This window comes from Cervus canadensis, chromosome 7 (genome assembly GCF_019320065.1).
Source record: "Cervus canadensis isolate Bull #8, Minnesota chromosome 7, ASM1932006v1, whole genome shotgun sequence".
Lineage (NCBI taxonomy): Eukaryota > Metazoa > Chordata > Mammalia > Artiodactyla > Cervidae > Cervus > Cervus canadensis.
Genome location: NC_057392.1, coordinates 90,265,451 through 90,282,023, shown reverse-complemented (window position 1 = coordinate 90,282,023; position 16,573 = coordinate 90,265,451). Strand labels below are relative to the sequence as shown.

Sequence of the window (16,573 nt, the reverse complement as noted above, 5' to 3'; positions counted from 1 at the left end):
ATCCCTAATCTGGGAAGATCCTACACGCCATGGAGCAACTAAGGCCATGCACAACTAACTGAGCCTGCGCTCTGAGGCCAGGAGCTGCAACTACTGAAGCCCGGGTGCCCTACAGCCTGTGCTCCACAAGAGAAGCCACGGCAACGAGAAGCCCAACAGCAACTGCAGAGTAGCCTCTGCTTCCCACAGCTAGAAAAAAGCATGCATGGCAACGACGACCCAGCACAGCCAAAAAAAAAAAAAAAAAAAATTGAGCTTTTCTAAAAGCAGAAGCAAAGAGTTCATGAAAACATGTTTCCTGTGTGGATGTATTGCAGTCAGTCCTACAGTTTCTAGATGGTTTAGTGAGCCAGGAAACCTTGGCTCTAGTTTCTATTCTACCTCAACTGGCCCCGTGAGGGCAAAGACTCCATTTATCTGGTTTTACTTTTCTTTTGAAATACCTATCACAATTACAGTTGTTTTCATTGCATTTTTTTTTCCCCTTACTACTGGCTTCCCTGGTGGCTGAGATAGTCAATCTACCTGCAATGCGAGCAACCCAGGTTCAATCCCTGAGTCAGGAAGATCCCCTGGAGAACGAAATGGCAACCCACTCCAATATTTTTGCCTGGAAAATCCCATGGACGGCTACAGTTTATGGGGTCACAACTGAGTGACTAACACACTTGACTGGAAGTGCTGGGACTCTGTATTCACAGCTCTATTTCCAGAGCTGGCACCTAAGTTACCTTTGAATAAATGAATTTTCTTATCTGTAAATTGAGGCAGTTGTGCTAAATTTCCTATGTCATTTCTATCTTTTAAGATTCTGTGATATACGTGAATTTACTTTGAATTATTTAAGTTCAGACAGTTGAATTTTTCCCCTCAAGTTAATTTCTAGCCTTTTATTGCTCATTAGAACTCTTTTCAAATTCAGACATTTTTGTTCTAACTCAACTTGAAGATATGGTACTGTTCAGACAGGAAAGGATTCTCTGAGGGAGTGTTGTAAAATTTGCTACTAACTGAACTCCTACCTCTTAAGGTTGTGGTTTGCATCTAAAATGACAAGTAAAAAACTAAAAAGGTAGGTAAAGTTATAGCAAACTTCAAGACAATTTCTAAGTGGAAAATTTAATGATATCCTAAATTTTAGAGATGTTAAAGCATAATAAAATTTTGTTGTGCAATCTCCCATGTGCCAAAACTCCAGGAACCTCAGTGAGAAGAGCCACGGCCTTGCAGTTGAATATATACACTTCTTTAATGTAAATCAAAGTCTATTACAATGCATCCTGTTACAATGAAAATCTTCACTTATTTTGGAAACCCGCTTAATTACTTTGAGCAACATTATATACAACCCAACAGATAAAATGAAGTCACTGACAACTCCTTGAAATGTTATAGCTAAATTACAAAAGAGTAATTGGATAATGTAGACCACCCCAATAAAGTATTTATTCTCTACATTGTACTCAACATTAGATGACAGATAAAATTCAACTGGGAAAGGGAGATCAAAAAAACTGTGCTTTTTCCTTGTACCAGACTCAAATGAGATGAGGGTAAATTCCATATGAGAAAGTATTTAACTCATTGTGCTCTTATATATTTTTCTTAGTACCTATTCCCAGTTATAAACCTTAAAATTTGTGCCTCTGGGTACTATTTCTTCTAACTCAAGTACAACATACCAGGCGTTCCTTAAAATCATCTTCTATTAACTATAAAACATATACTCAGATTAAGAACTCTACAAAATCATTTCATTTTAGAAAACATCAACTATTCAGGGATCTTTATTTTTAAAGGGTAAATCAAATAAGACATAGCTTTCATTGACCCAAACATGCATAATCCATCCTTAATATAAAATGCACCCAATTGGTAATTACATATGAAATACAAAGGGAATGCAATTTTACGTATGTAAAACGACTGCTCACTATGGCAATTTAACAATCAAATTAATAGACATTGTTAAAAAAAAATTTCAATGTTTTAAAGCCAACTACCTACAGTAAACCAAGGGAAATTCTGATATGGAGATAAGGAATAGTTTGACTCAAAAGCAAAGACTAAGGCACCTGCTATGAATTTAGAACAATAAATTTCATTTTTAAAGGTACAATGAAATAGAATTAGTTAACCAAAAGGGAAACAAACACAGGGGTTGATTTCCTGGGTGAGAAAGGCAGGTTAACAATGCAGATAAAAACGTGCTCGACCAAGGTCGACAGATTCCTTTCCTATTCCAGAGTAGTCAAGAACCATCCTAACCACTCCTCTCACTCACTCTCCCCCATACTTAGGGCTATCAGAAGCTTTGAGGTTCATACTGTATAGACTAGGTAGTAGATTTCCCTTCTGCTCCTCTTACAACAGCTTATTTTAAAGAGAGATCCTGAGGCAATCAACAAAGCAAACAAGCAGCTTTCTCTGCAATTCATTAATACGCAGACACCTCTCAGGCTTTTTTCATCAACCTTATGGCTAAGTATTTAAATAGCCAATACTTGAAATTTTCAACAGTACCAGTAAACCTCAAACCTGCCTTATCACTCACCCTTACCATTAGTAAAAAGAAAGTCTGATCAATCATAACCTGTAAAATCATACAACAAAGGGAAGACTAGGGACTCATTCTTATCAGTAAATCCATTTAATTCCCCTGACACTTTAGTCTGATATATCTAGGATCCTAACAGAATTTTAACCATTTATCAAGAAAAGCATTTCCAAACTAAGTGTAACTTTTCAGTTGATGTGCCTTTTTGGTATTAAAAGTGCTATCAACATGCTAAGATGTCTTACGGCACACTGGACTCAATAGTGTGTCCTGGTGAGGCATCCATTCTTAGTAGTATTGTCCCCCTAAAATGTTGTTCACCATAATAGACCCCTTCGATATATTAAAGTAATTCTGGTGAAATCAATGGTGATATTAAAAATCCTTCCCTGACTTAACTCCACCATGGCTACTTTTAGTGAAACTGAAGTGACTAAGTTATAAAATCCTCAACCAAGTTGTTTTCTTATGGCATCCTTGGTTAGTATACTCACTCATGCACAATCCAAGGTAGTGTAATAGAAATAATCATGTTAAAATAGACATTGTGGATGTAAGCATCTCCCTTTATATCGGGCATTTAGAAGCTTTTTAAAAAATTTTAGGTGCTAAAAGATTGTGGGAAAACTAGGCTAGCCGTGTAGTTGTTCCATTTATAAGTACCTTATTACAGGACAGTTACACGACCCTTTGTGGGAGTGTGCTTTCAATTCAAGAAACTGTAATAAAGTGCCTAGCTATATAAAAACTGTAGGATTCCAAATTTTAAGCTAACTGCATTTACACATTTGGGGTAACAAAATCTAGACCCTGTCTACATAGATTTAATCTAATTTCCTATTCTTTATCTTGTTCTAATAACCACATTTAAAAAAAAAAAACCAAAAACTTACTCTTTACTGACTGAATAAGTAGGGTCCACTACTGTAGCTTAACAATCAAATTTTATTGCTTTATTCATGTGGTGCTTTTGCAAGGCACTGTGGTATGGACTAGAAAACTTGGAATGACTTGTGAAGAAACCTTGGAATGACACATGAAGGATGATATGAACAGTCATTCTGAGGCAGGATGCTTTACTGAATTGTTTTTAACCAGGATACCAAACATCAGGAATGAGTTCAAGTTAAAATTCACAGGAGAATGGAAACATCTTAAGGTCAGTCACTTCACATGCCCATCCTGATACTTTGAATAATCTGGAAAATTGCTGTAAAAAGAAAGAGCAAAAATTAAAACATGCTTTGAATAAAACAGGCCTGGCAACCAACAAGTATTAAAGTAGTTCAAGAATCCAAGAACACCCTGACAATTACTTGCAAATACTATGTAACTTCAAGTAGTATGAAGACAGGCCTACTGTGATAATGCAATTACTTTTCTATGCCTTAGCTTTCCTGAATTTTATGGCTAAATGTCTAAGAGTTATCAAATAAGGAGTGATTTTTAAGAAAGAAATTAAAGTACCGAAGTGAACAGGGTTTTCTAGCATACAAGTATTTTGGTTTAACCCTAAGTATCAGGTGTACTTGGCCTATAATATATGCGTATTTCCTCATTCTCAGGAAGCTGAAATTCAATTATCTTTAGGTTACATAAACTGCTTGGCTCTTGGCCATTTATCAGGAAAGCTACTCCAACATTCAGGAGACAGACACAAGGGAAATGGTTAAAAGAAACCTCCAGTGACTTTAAAACGTCAGGACAAGGAAAGCAGAAGCATGTTATTTCCATATTAACAGCTTGCATATTAAAATAATAAATGAAAAGAGGAAAGACATTCTGTAATTCATTCTCAGAGACAAGAGTCTACCTACCACTCGAACCGCAGTCTGCCTTGATAACTAATTCTTCCTACCATATGTCAAACATTTCTTTCATTAAACTAAAAACATTTGTCTCACACATTAAATTGCCAATCAGGTACAAATTCCTCTACAATGGATTAATTCCTTGCACTAGCTTTACAAAACATAACCACTTTTGACTTAAAGACATTAGATTTTGGAACACGTTAGATTAAGTTCGAATAATTCCATGAACGTGAAATTCATAAGCTTCTCTTTCGAAAAGGTTGCTAAACATTCTAAATTCTCATTCTGGAAGGTGTTTTTTTTTTGTTTGTTTTGGTCTAATGTTTTTCAACTCGATGATTACTAAGGACCTGACCTCCTTTTCTGTTCTCCTGTGAGCGCAAATCAAACGGGGAGAAGTTTCTAGAGCACCACCCTCTGTACATATGTGGGACAAGTAATTTGGTTCGGACGAAAGAAAATTAGAGGATCTCCCGGCAGGTGGGTTGAGAACTGCGCGGGTAGGACTCACCACTCATGGGTCACCACGTCATCCCCAAACCCGTCATCCAACACCCAACCCGACGGTCGACCCCAAAACACTTACCAGAACCACAAACAACAAAAATGAAGAGAGCCAATAACCAGGGTCCTACAGACGCCTTCTCTTCAGGAGCATTTCTCTGCAAAATGGAAAATCCGCGGTTTGCAATGTAAAAAACGCGCCCTCGCCCGGGCTCTCTCCGCCCGCACCCCGGGCCAGGCGGCCGGGTCCCCGCACGTCACAGGTCTCTCCCGCGTTCCCGAGTCGACCAGCTCCCGCACCCATCTGTTAAGCTCCCAGCTGAGGTCCAGCTCGCGGCCTCGGGCCCGAGTCTGGGGAAGAGAGCTCGACGCGGCCCTGGAGCCCGGGCCTCAGAGCCGGCTGCGGGGCGGAGAGGCGCCCGCTCTTCCCTTACCGAGGTCTTGGCGACGTTGCCGCGCTGCGTGATGTTTTTGCTGTGCTTCTCGTTGGCCATACGGATCCGCTGCTTGGCGACCATCTTCGCGGCGCCACCACCTGCCCCGGCCACCCCTCGATCTCGCTCGCTCGCTTCTTCTCAGGCCGCTGCGACCGACGCTCCGCTCCCGGTGGTCGCGCCGCCAGAGCGAGGAGGCTCTCAGGCGGGGCGCTAGCTCCGACCGCTGGGCCTGGGCGAGGCGGGCTCCGGGGTCTGAACCCTAGCGGGGCGCGGGCCGACTGACGACGCCGGACTGTCCGGCCGAGCGAGGCGGGCGCGCCGGAGGTGGAGACCAGGCCGCCAGGATAGTCTCGCGCTGCCGCTCTGGCCGCCGCCGGGAGCGTGGAGTGTAAGAGGAAGGAAACGAACACAACGCAACAAGGAGACAGTGCAGCCCGTCGCCTCAAACTGCTTCGGGATCGGCTGCCAACGTCAGCACTGGACTGGCCCCGCCCCGCGGAAGTGCAGGCTCCGCCTGCTGAGGAAGACTGAGAGGGAGGGTGAAGGCCGGCGCACCGACCCTAGCCCCGCCCCTCCACGCTCCGTAAAGCGCGGCCCCAAAGCTGCGCGTGCGCGCGTTCGAGGTCTTCTCAGTGTCTCGCTCCGACCGGAAGTGAATTGGCCCCGAGGCTCATGACCCAGGAAACACAAGTTCGCCGTCTCCACGCCGGAGGAGACGTGTTGGGGCCGGGTTCGGCCCTCGTGAACTCTGACCCAAGTGTCTGAGTTTCTCTTTCCGGGACAAGATGGCGCCGTCCACGCCACTTCTGACAGGTGAGTTCTGAACGAGCGAGCGACTGTTTCTTTAGAGCAGAGTTTTTTCTTTGACCTTGGGCACCACACGAGAAGCCTTGGGGTCAGATCCGCCTTTTTTTGTGGATTGCAATAGAGCCGGAGGGCCTTTTGGATTTCTTGATGTAGCGTGGCAATCGGAAGTTAGGCCCTAGCATCGGGGCTCCAGCATCCCGCCCCCGGCTTTTGCCCATCCATCATTCTTTCCTAACACTTCAAGTTCTGCGGGAATAGCGAAAGGGGCGTAAGAACAGAGTGCTACTGCCATTTGTTAACCTGGGTTTGCAATACCTGTGGTACTCTAACGCTTACCAGGTCACGGGCCTTGTTGACGGTGTGAAGTCATTTAGCTCTGTAAAAGGAAAGTCTATTGATACTAGAGTGACCACACATTAAATACACCGAAATTTAACTGATGACAAATCCTATTTTCTTTGCTTTAATGCAGTTTGTGGGACTGAGTGGAGCTGTGCTAATGTAAGTTTTAAGTAGATGAGTGTGGTCTTAGGGTAGTAACAATGAGCGTTATAAAGTAGCAACGTTAGAACATTATGGGATTCCAGAGGTTTTGAAGCCGAGGCAGAGTTTATGATGTTGGAGAAGATCATCTAACTTACTCTTAGATAATATCGGCGATGACTCTGGATTGGAGTAGTCGCTGGAGTCTCATATATGAGCTTCAGGTAAGTGGAGGGGAATTGGGAGAGAAAAGAAGGCTTAAGTTACCAATAACTTTATAACAGGTAGAGGGAAAAAAACCATCGAGGAAAGGGGCAACTTACCCCTGAGACTTGAAAGGAACCTTAAAAAACTTTTGCACCTTTTGCCATTCTGCATTTGGAGATCTTTGTTGTCAGTGTTAAGCGCACCAGGCTCATTCATATGCAGTGTGGCTACCACAGTTCTTTCATCAAACATGTGTCAAATACTGACTGATTTGTTAGATACCTTGCCAGGCAGGTACTGCCTAAAAGCGTAATTACCTAACTAAGTGAATTTATTTTTCTAACTTCACAAAGGTAGCTTGTGTGTTACTTACAATTTAGGAATACTGAACTTTTAAAAATTGATTTAAATTTTTAAAAATTAATACATTTTTTAATGTAATCATTTTATCTTTTGCCCTTTAAAATCCTTACAGTAACTGCTTACAGGGTAAATTCTTTCCTGTTTAGCACAGCATGTGGAACCCTTTATAATCTTTTGAATTGCTCTTGTCATTCATTTTACACCTTGCAACCTCATCCTATTTTGTTCTTCATCAATATTGAACTTCTTTAAAACCCTTGAGCTACGTATTTCCTTAGTCTAACACTATGCTCTTTCTCTTGATTTGGCTGATGACTTTTTATCTTTTTAATTTTATTTTAGACATCATTACTTTATGAAGGCTTTCCTTAATCTTCCCAGATAGTCAGTCTTTCCTCAGGCTGTTTTTGTACCTCATATATAGTTTTTTTTTCCTTCTCACTTATCACATAGGATAATTATCTACTTGTTTAGATGCTTTTCTCCCCTGGTAGACTGTGAACTTCTTTTTTTTTTTTTCGACTGTGAACTTCTTAATGGCAGGGATAAAGTCTTGTTCATCCCTGTCTTCTCAATACCAAGTACAATGCCTTGTATACAAGAGACACTAAATATTTAATGGAAGAATAAATTAATGAAAGATAACCCCTTTATTTGTAGTCAGACTAACCAAGAATGACAGTTTTCTTACAATGCTTAAAATCAAGGACTTAAGTTGAAATCAGGAGCTTAAGAGATATCCAGTCAGTCTTCTCATTATATTCTCACATTTATAGCAGCTCAGAGGAATTAAGTAGTGAGATTCATATCACAATTTGGCGAAGTTAGGATTATATTCAATCATTCAACCCCAACCCCGTGTTTCATTTTTCTTTCACTGAAACTCTTTCACTGGAACACACTGATTAATCTTTTAAACATTCTGAGTATAGGTATTTCAGTCAACAATGGATCCTTTTACTTCTAAAGTGTTTTTTAAATTTATAGGATTTTGGTTGTTAATGATTTTAAGATTACCTAGTAAATTGTATTAGTTATTATTTTTCATTGGAAATGACAGAAAGCTAAAACAAGTGAAAGGGTTAAAAAAAAAAAAGTCTCATGGACCTTAAAGCTTTTACTGTTACATTCAGGTATTCTCATGACTCCAAAAATCTGTTTTTCTTCATCCCTAAGCTCTTGCTTTCTTTCAGGTTAAATTTATTCTCAGGATAATGTTTTAATTGGGATCTCCAAGTTTACATTCAGCCAGCTCAGCAGCCCCTAAGGAAAGTGCACATCTGTGCCAGTGTTAAGGTTGGCTGTCTTTGAGTTGGCTTGGGTCCTGTTCACGATTTAATTAGTCAGATTTATTTATTTATTTAAGAGTCTTTTTCTTCTCCTATGTATGTATTTATTTTTGGATGCGCTGGGTCGTGGCTTTTCACAGGCTTTCTCTAGTTGTGGTGGCTTCTCTTGTTGCAGAAAGGCTCTAGGTGCCTGGGCTTCAGTAGTTGTGGCACACAGGCTTAGTTGCTCCAGGACATGTGGAATCTTCCCTGAACCAGGGATCGAACCCATGTCCCATGCATTGGTAGGTGGATTCTTTTTGTTCTTCTCCCAGTTTTATTGAGATATAATTTACATACAGCACTGTATAAGGTTAAGGTGTATAGCATAATGGTATGACTTCTATCACAAAATGATTATCACAGTAAGTTTCTCATATACAATTTAAGGAAATGAAAATTTTCTTGTGATGAGAACTCTCAGGATTTACTTTTTTTTTTTTTTCTGTTTGGTCTTTTAATTAACTAATTTTTAATTGAAGGATGATTGCTTTATAATATTGTGTTGGTTTCTGCCATACATCAGCATGAATCAGCCGTAGGTGTACACGTCGCCTTCCTCCTGGCCTCCCTCCCGTCTCCCACCCCATCCCGCCCGTCTGGTTTGTCACAGAGCCCTGGTTTGAGTTCCCTGAGTCACACTGCAAAGTCCCACCGCTGTCTATTTTACATATGGTGCCTGTATGTTTCCATGCTACCCTCTCCATTGGTCCCACCCGACCCGCGCCCGTGACAACACATCTCTTCTCTGTCTCCATGGCTGCTGACAGCTGGATTCTTATTCACTGTGCCGCCAGGGAAGTCCTATATTAGTCAGTTTTTAATCAGATCACCAGAACCAAATTATTCTCACCCCTGGATATTTCCCAAAGGAAAACTAAGGTCTCCTGTAAAGGGGGTCCAGGATGCTTAGCCATAAAAGAACAATAACGCTTATGTGAAGCTCATGTTGTTTAATCAGCTTGCCTACTTGAGGCCATTGAGATAATCAAGATTGAGTCATTTTCATAAATTGATATATACTTCAGTGGGTGTAAGGATTGGAAATAGTATGATATAATCACTGTATCCCAGAGCTAGGGCCATTGTTTGTTAAAGCCTCATAGTTTTCTCATATTAACTCAGGCCTAGAGCAATGAGTGGTATCTATCTAGAAAGGCTAGTAAGTTTTAAAAATATACTATATAGGCACAGTATTTAATGTAATTATTGTTTTTAAACAGTAATTCTTTGTGGAACTTTGTTGTTTATTTGTTGCTTAAATGAAAAGAATCATTTGTATTCTTGATTTTTCTTTTTTTATAGAACATGTTGATCCTTTTTTGATTAAAGGGGAAAATCATTAAAAATAAGGAATCATGTCATGTCAATACACTACATTAAGCTATCCCCACATTTTACTCATTGCTTTACATTTAGTCACTTCCAATTAAAATGAATTCCTTATTAGAAAGTCATATGTAGAAAAAAATTGTTTCAGTTATTGAAAAGAGTTTGTTTTGAGTCCATATTTATTTTTGCTTTTGTTAATTTATAGTGCAGTTTATGTTCTGTCATGAACCTGATTTTGTGTTTCATCTGATAAACTTTGTATATCTGTGTATTCAAATTTGTGGAAGAAGTTGCTCAAACTGATAACACAGATAATACAGTAGGATATCTTAGTGGTTCCAAAATTTCTTACATCACTTTCTTATAGTTGTATTTCTGTGTAGAGAAATGTAAAATAAAATATTTGTTTCAAATAGTGGTTTACATGTATGAACAAAGCTATAATGACTCATCATGATTTTTATGATGAATATAATTGATACTTAGTTCCCCTATAATAGACATATCTACTGTAAAGCATCATGTGTAAAGAAGTTGTCTAATTTAATGGGAACCAACTGTGTCATCAGTGCATAAAGTAGCTTTAATACGTACTTTTATCTTGCAGAATATGTTTTTATCTTAGTACAGAAATTCTTGGTCAATGCGATTTTTAATTTAACACTTTTGTTCAGTATTCCCAAGCAAATCCATTCTTGTGAAATGTTGGCAGACCTTTGATTGGTTTCATTTCTTGGAATATTGTGAACAAAGTATTACTGAAAAATGATGGGCTTTTAAAAAGCCTTTTTATTTTGAAGTAAATTAAGACTTACAGGAAGTTGCAAAAAGAGTCAAGAGAGTTCCCGTGTATCCCTCACCTAACTTTCCTCAATGACAGTATCTTATATAACTATAGCATATTATCAGAACCAGGAAGCTGACACTGGTCGGTAGTATTTACTAAACTACCGTCCTGTTTGGATTTTACTCGTTTGTGCGTGCATGTATTTTGCCACATGTGCAGATTCACGTCACCACCGCTGTCAGAATATAGAACTGCTCCATCACCACAAAGGACTACTCTGTCACCCTTTTCTAAGTGGAGCCTCCATCCACCTGTAACCCTTGGCAACCAGTGGTCTGTCCTCTATCATACTTTGTCATTTCAAGAGTGTTGTATAAACGGGATCATAGACCATTTTGGATTTTTGTTTTTAAAGTGTTCTTTATTTAGAATGAGAGCATATGCATGTTGAAAAGGAGGTGATTAATTTGACTCAGATTTTGCTTCTCCAGAATCATATTAAAACCAGTAGTTGAAAATCACGAGAGTGAGTGCTGCTTGATCAAGAAAGACATGGCACTTTTCACACTGACTTTTCTATCAGTGTTGCTTTCCGAGATTTTGGGTTAATAATCTGCGTGAAAGAGTGTGGGTTAAGTGGGAGTTTTGCTCCCTGCCTTAGTCCATTCTGGCTCCTGTAACACAAATATCATAGTCTGGGTGGTACATGCGTGCTCAGTTCCCAGTTGTATCCAGGTCCTTGTGATCCCATGGACTGCAGCTGCCAGGCTCTTCTGTCCATGGAGTTATCCAGGCAAGAATACTGGAGTGGTTAACATTTCCTACTCCAAGACTGGGTGGTAGCCAACAGAAATTTTTTTCTTACGGTTCTGGAGGCTGGCAAGTCCCAGATCAAGGCACCAGCAGACTTGGTGTCTGGTGAGCACCAGCTTTCTGGTTTATAGACAGCCATTCTACACCATGTCCTCACATGGCGAAAGAGACAGGGGGGTTCTGTGGGGCTTCTTTCATGAGGGCACTAATCCCATTCATAAAGGCTCTGCCTTCTTGACCTAATTACCTCCCCAAAGCCACTCCAAATACCATTAAGGATTAAGTTTCAGCCTGTGAATTTAGGGTCGGGGTACACAGTCAGTCGATAGCAACTCTTTTGGGATCTTCTACTTGTCTCAGTTTGGAATATAAGTATGACATAGGAATGTTGTAAGAGGAAGATCTTGTACCTGTGCTGGTTGCCCTGAGTACCCTGAAAGTCCCCACTGCTGTGGCAGAGGCTTCTTGGGCTCTGAGGCACAGCTGCCACTTGAGTGTAACATACAAAACCTTTGAGTTTTCATCAAGTCAACACTGGGTTGCTAATAACAGCAGAATCAACAGACACAGAGGACCGAGGTCACTAGGTACAAATGCCATGAGAACATAAGAAGTTGAGACGAGCCGGGATGGCTCTTTTCTTCTTTGCCGGTCATTTTGGGTAGAACGTGGTTTGATTGCATTCATCATATGGCACATTTTAAGAAGTATTTGTGGCTTCACTGGGTCTGCGCTGACAATGTACCATTTTGTTTTCCTGGATGAGTGTGAGAATTCTGAAAGAGTGCTTAGTGAGTTAAAATGTCACCACAGTTTGTGGTACGGGCCTCATTAGGCTGACGGGATATTATGTAACCTAGCGATAACATGTAATCTGGTAACTGTATATGTCCTAGTTTGGGAAATCCATTTTTTATTAATCCTTCAAATATTTGTTAAAACCATAATTGTAGTGTGAAGAATGGTGTCTTTTCTTCTAACTCAGTGTATCATACATTGTATTACAGCAGGTGATTGACTTGGTGACAGGAAAGAGCGCAACTTTGCCTGTGTAGTGAGAGCATTTTGACGGAATACTTGATTTTAGTCAAAGGCCAAGAACGGGACTTCTCTGGCTGTCCAGTGGTTAAGACTCTGCCTTCCAGTGCAGCAGGGTGCAGATTTTATCCATCCTTTGTCAGGGAGCTAAGAACCCACATGTCTCATGGTCAAAAAACCAAGACATAAAACAGAAGCAATATTGTAACAAGTTCAATAAAGATTTTTAAAATGGTCCCTGTCCAAAAATCTTAGGAAAAAAACCAAGAAACAGTTGAGAATTTCTGATGTTAAGCATTAAACTTCATAGTTTTCAAGTCATCTAAGATAACACTTTTTGGCAGAAAGTGTTTACTAAATCCTAGAGGTTTTTAGGACAGGTGTTCACCAGCGCTTCACTCACGGTGCAGCAGTGGGGCTGAGCGCGCTGGGAACCGCTGTCCTGAGTGCGGTGATGGACTCATTTCTGAGGTCCCTAGGGCAGTGCCCGGGTTAGGGACTGGCAGGCCCGTCCCCCTGGGTCTCACAGTGTCCCATGCCAGAGAAAACTGGCCCCGGACTGTTGCCCAGTCTCTGCCCGTCGGCTGCAGGCACTGAAGTGGGTTAAACTGGCCCCGGACCATTGCCCGGCCTCTGCCCGTAGGCTGCAGGCACTGAAGTGGGTTAAACTGGCCCCAGACCATTGCCCGGCCTCTGCCCATGGGCTGCAGGCACTGAAGTGGGTTGCACAGTGGGAAAAAAAAATCCCTAATGCGTAGCATGTGAAGCTGTGCAGGGACCAGATAGAGAGCCTTGTAGGCGGTCCTGTGAGGAGTTTAGGTGTTGATGTATGTAGAACACTTTGCTAGACTCCATTCTGTTCAAGGGCAGATTACCCACCACAGTTTGGCAATTCAGTTTAGTATATGAGGAAACATGGTATCCAGTTGTATACTTGTGAATGTAGACAAGAAACTTATCGTTCAGTTATGTGTTTACTCAACTTATTTCTCATCTTTCCACTAGAATGAAAGCTCCGTTGAGTACATAGATTTTTATCTTGTTTGTCACTGTTTCTTTTACTTTCTTTCTAACTTTAAAATATTTACTTTGAAAAGTAGCAATTTTCAATATCTGAAAACTGAGGTAGTTAATCTATAGGCAGAAAATCAATGTTATGAGAACTGTCCCTTGGCAAGGGAAAGGAAACAGGGATGAGTTGGAGCCCCGAGTGGGGCTCCCCAAGGGCCTTGGGTACCAGCTTTGCTGCTGAAGAGTAGAGATTTGGAAATAGCTGGTAGAAAAGGAAGCAGGTGCACTTCAGTAAAACCTTTTCTTCAGGTCTGTCCTGTTGCTGCTAGCACAAATTCTAGCTGATAGAATAGTAACTCATCACCAAGTTCTGTCAGTTTTCTCTCTTGAATATTGAACGCTGATTCTCCTCTTGCATTTCCACTGCTTGGCCCTAGTCCAAGGTTTCTGTCTGGTTTTTGCCGTGCCGCACAGCTTGCAGGGTCATAGTTCCCTGACCAAGGATCAAACCCGGGCCCTTAGCAGTAGAAACAGGAGTCCTTAACCACTGGGCCACTGGGGAGTTGCCCAGGTCTCTGTTAGCTCTCCTCTGGGACTCCTGCAGACCACCTTGAGCAGTCTCTTCACACCCTCTCACTGCCTTCTGGTTCTCTCTCTACACTGTGTCAGGTGGACCTTTTCAAATTGCAAATCTGGTTTTAAAAATCTGCCTAAAACTTCTTTGAATTTTCCCGTGGTTCTTCGGCTCCAGTCCAGTGCTGCGTAACTCAGGCCCCAAGACCCTGTCTGGTCTGAGCCCTGTTTTCTTCTCTAGCTCTCCCTCCAGCCACACAGGCCTTCCTCCCACTCCTGCGACGCTGTCGCCTCCCTGCCCTGGGTTTTCTGTTCGTTCTGCTGCCCCGCGTGTTAACTGCTATTTTATCTTTCACATCAGCACACGAGCCACTAGTCAAGGATGCTTCTCCTGTCCTTCAGTTTTTAGATTGAAACTCCGATTGTTCACTCTAGTAGCCTCTTCTGTCTTTCCTTTGTAGCACCAAATGCAGTTATAGATTTCCATCTATTTGACTAATTATTTGATCAGTGAGGTCAGGGACAAGAGTGATTTTCCTCCCTATTGTATCTGTAGTACTCAACAGGAGAGGTAGTTTTCTTTTTTCCCCTGTAAACATTTGTTGAATGAATGGATCATTTTATTTGGTTTGGCTTTATAAGCTTCTAATTCAGCCATTTAAAACAAAGTAGAAAAGAAAAAAGGTAGAATCTATAGATGTTTTTGCTTATTTAATCTTGAACTTTGTTCCCACCTAATTTTTTAGGACATTAGTATCATTGGGGATGTCGGTGTCTCATCCTACTTATTCTCTTAGTTTAAGAAATTGTGACTATATTAACAGTGCCTTGTTGTTGTTGTTGTTGTTTTTAAAGAACTTTGCACGAATTTATACTGTATTTTCATGTTATTATTTTACATAAAGCACACAGTGTTCTAAAGTTTTCATTTTGCTGATTAGGGCACAGACTTCGAGGTAGTAATGTATCTAGGTTTCCACAGCCAGGTGGGAACTGAGGTCTGCCTTTGAGTTCATGTCCTCTGTTCCAGTACAACTACTTTTCACTGGTGACAGTACAATTTTGAGCTTTTATTTATAAAACTTACTTGAAACAGTAAGCTGATACAAAGATTTAACTTAGACTCAGCTTCTAATTCTGTTTCCAACAGCCATACGTTTTGAAAATGAGGTTACAAAGTAATGTGAAAACATTATATTAGGATCACTTTTTTTCCATTTGACTGAAAGCATATAAGTATGAATGTTATATTTCAATGCACATGCATAGATTTCTTGTAAGATAGATAAGAGTGGGTTTATTGACGTTATCTCCTTAGAGACTAAATGAGTATGCTCTGCGGAAAAAAATAGAGAAGAATATTGACTGTCTTAGTCAGTTTGCATGCGTGCCCACCAAGTTGCTTCATTTGTGTCCAACTCTGTGCAGCACTATGGACTGCAGCCTGCAGGCTCCTCTGTCCATGGGATTCTCCAGGCCAGGATACTAGAGGGGGTTGCCATGCCCTCCTCTAGGGGATCTTCCTGATCCAGGGGTTGAACCTGCATGTCTTATGTCTCCTGCATTGGCAGGCGGGTTCTTTACCACTAGTGCCAACTGGGAAGCCCCTTAGTCAGTTTAGGCTGTTAGAACAAAGTGCCACACACTAGGTAACTTGTAAACAACGGAAGATAGAGTTCTAGAGGCTGGAAGTCTGAGCCCAGGGTGCCAGCGTGGTCAGGTTCTGGTAAGAACCCTCTTCTTGTTTGTTGTCTGCCAGTGTATTATAGCCTCACACATCCTCTGTGTTTTTCTTATGAGGGTACTAATCCCACTCATGAGGAATCCACTTTTGTGATCTAATAACCCTCTGAAATGCTCCTCCAAGTACCATCACATTGGAGTTAGGGTTTCAACATGAGCCTTTTGTGGAGAAACAGACATTCAAGCCTTTGCATTACCTATTTATTTCCCAGCAGTTACATGATTTTATGCAGAAGAGGAAGAAAAATGTACCCATTTAATGCTGATGTTCAATAGTTCCATGAAATGTTTGGTGATTTTATTAGTATTTTGATTGGAAGCTTTTCACTTTTTTTTTTTTTTTGCTTTTCACTTTTTTAAACATTTGTGATGACTGAGTATTTATTAACGAACTAATGGTAATTCTTTCCCTTTTCTTCCTTTAGTCCGAGGATCAGAAGGGCTGTACATGGTAAATGGACCACCACATTTTACAGAAAGCACAGTGTTCCCAAGGTATGGTTTTATTTTGTTGAGTGATGTTATAGAGAACAAAAAAAGAAAGAACAGATAAGCTAGTTTCTTGGGACATATCATATAATATTAACAGAAGATGGGAAGAATGCATATTCTCTATCCAAAAAAATGACCTTTAGATTTGAAAACAATAGCTTGAGTGCATTTAAAAGGTCTAGACAACACTGTAACTTAGTTTATGCCTGAGGTTTAGAGGAATGAGGAAAAACTTGTGAATGTGATAGTCAGACCACTGCCTGTCATCTTCATTAAATTTCAGC

The 16,573-nt window shown here is 40.8% G+C and overlaps 2 protein-coding genes and 1 non-coding gene across 5 annotated transcripts in view; 2 read left to right on the top strand and 1 right to left on the bottom strand.

The window, feature by feature from the left end:
• Positions 1-1,224: 1,224 nt before the first annotated feature.
• SERP1 (stress associated endoplasmic reticulum protein 1) lies at positions 1,225-5,786 on the bottom strand. The gene is made up of 3 exons (XM_043474033.1): positions 5,310-5,786; positions 4,958-5,033; positions 1,225-3,767 (listed from the first exon to the last, which is right to left on the bottom strand). Exons 1-3 carry the CDS (start codon positions 5,391-5,393, stop codon positions 3,727-3,729), a joined length of 201 nt encoding a protein of 66 aa, XP_043329968.1. The 5' UTR covers positions 5,394-5,786; the 3' UTR covers positions 1,225-3,726.
• A 200-nt stretch (positions 5,787-5,986) lies between these two features.
• EIF2A (eukaryotic translation initiation factor 2A) overlaps positions 5,987-16,573 on the top strand; it is a 36,097-nt gene continuing 25,510 nt past the window's right edge. Inside the window, exons 1-2 of one of the 3 annotated variants that reach the window (XM_043474030.1) lie at positions 5,987-6,125; positions 16,223-16,292. In XM_043474030.1, the coding sequence (XP_043329965.1) occupies positions 6,098-6,125; positions 16,223-16,292 (98 nt within the window). In that variant the 5' untranslated portion in view covers positions 5,987-6,097. Of the gene's footprint in view, positions 6,126-6,240; positions 6,827-16,222; positions 16,293-16,573 lie in introns of those variants that run through there. The other 2 variants (XM_043474031.1, XM_043474032.1) reach the window with 2 other exon arrangements.
• LOC122445671 lies at positions 12,956-13,083 on the top strand. The gene has a single exon (XR_006270627.1). It is a non-coding gene; the product is annotated as a small nucleolar RNA SNORA42/SNORA80 family (small nucleolar RNA).

Bases quoted from the DNA above. Each gene is read 5' to 3' on its own strand.
- SERP1 (XM_043474033.1), bottom strand. From the start codon at position 5,393: ATGGTCGCCAAGCAGCGGATCCGTATGGCCAACGAGAAGCACAGCAAA. The intron at 5,034-5,309 runs GTAAGGGAAGAG...TCCATTTTGCAG, and splicing joins GCAACGTCGCCAAGACCTCG to AGAAATGCTCCTGAAGAGAA. The intron at 3,768-4,957 runs GTAAGTGTTTTG...TTCTTTTTACAG, and splicing joins TTTTGTTGTTTGTGGTTCTG to CAATTTTCCAGATTATTCAA.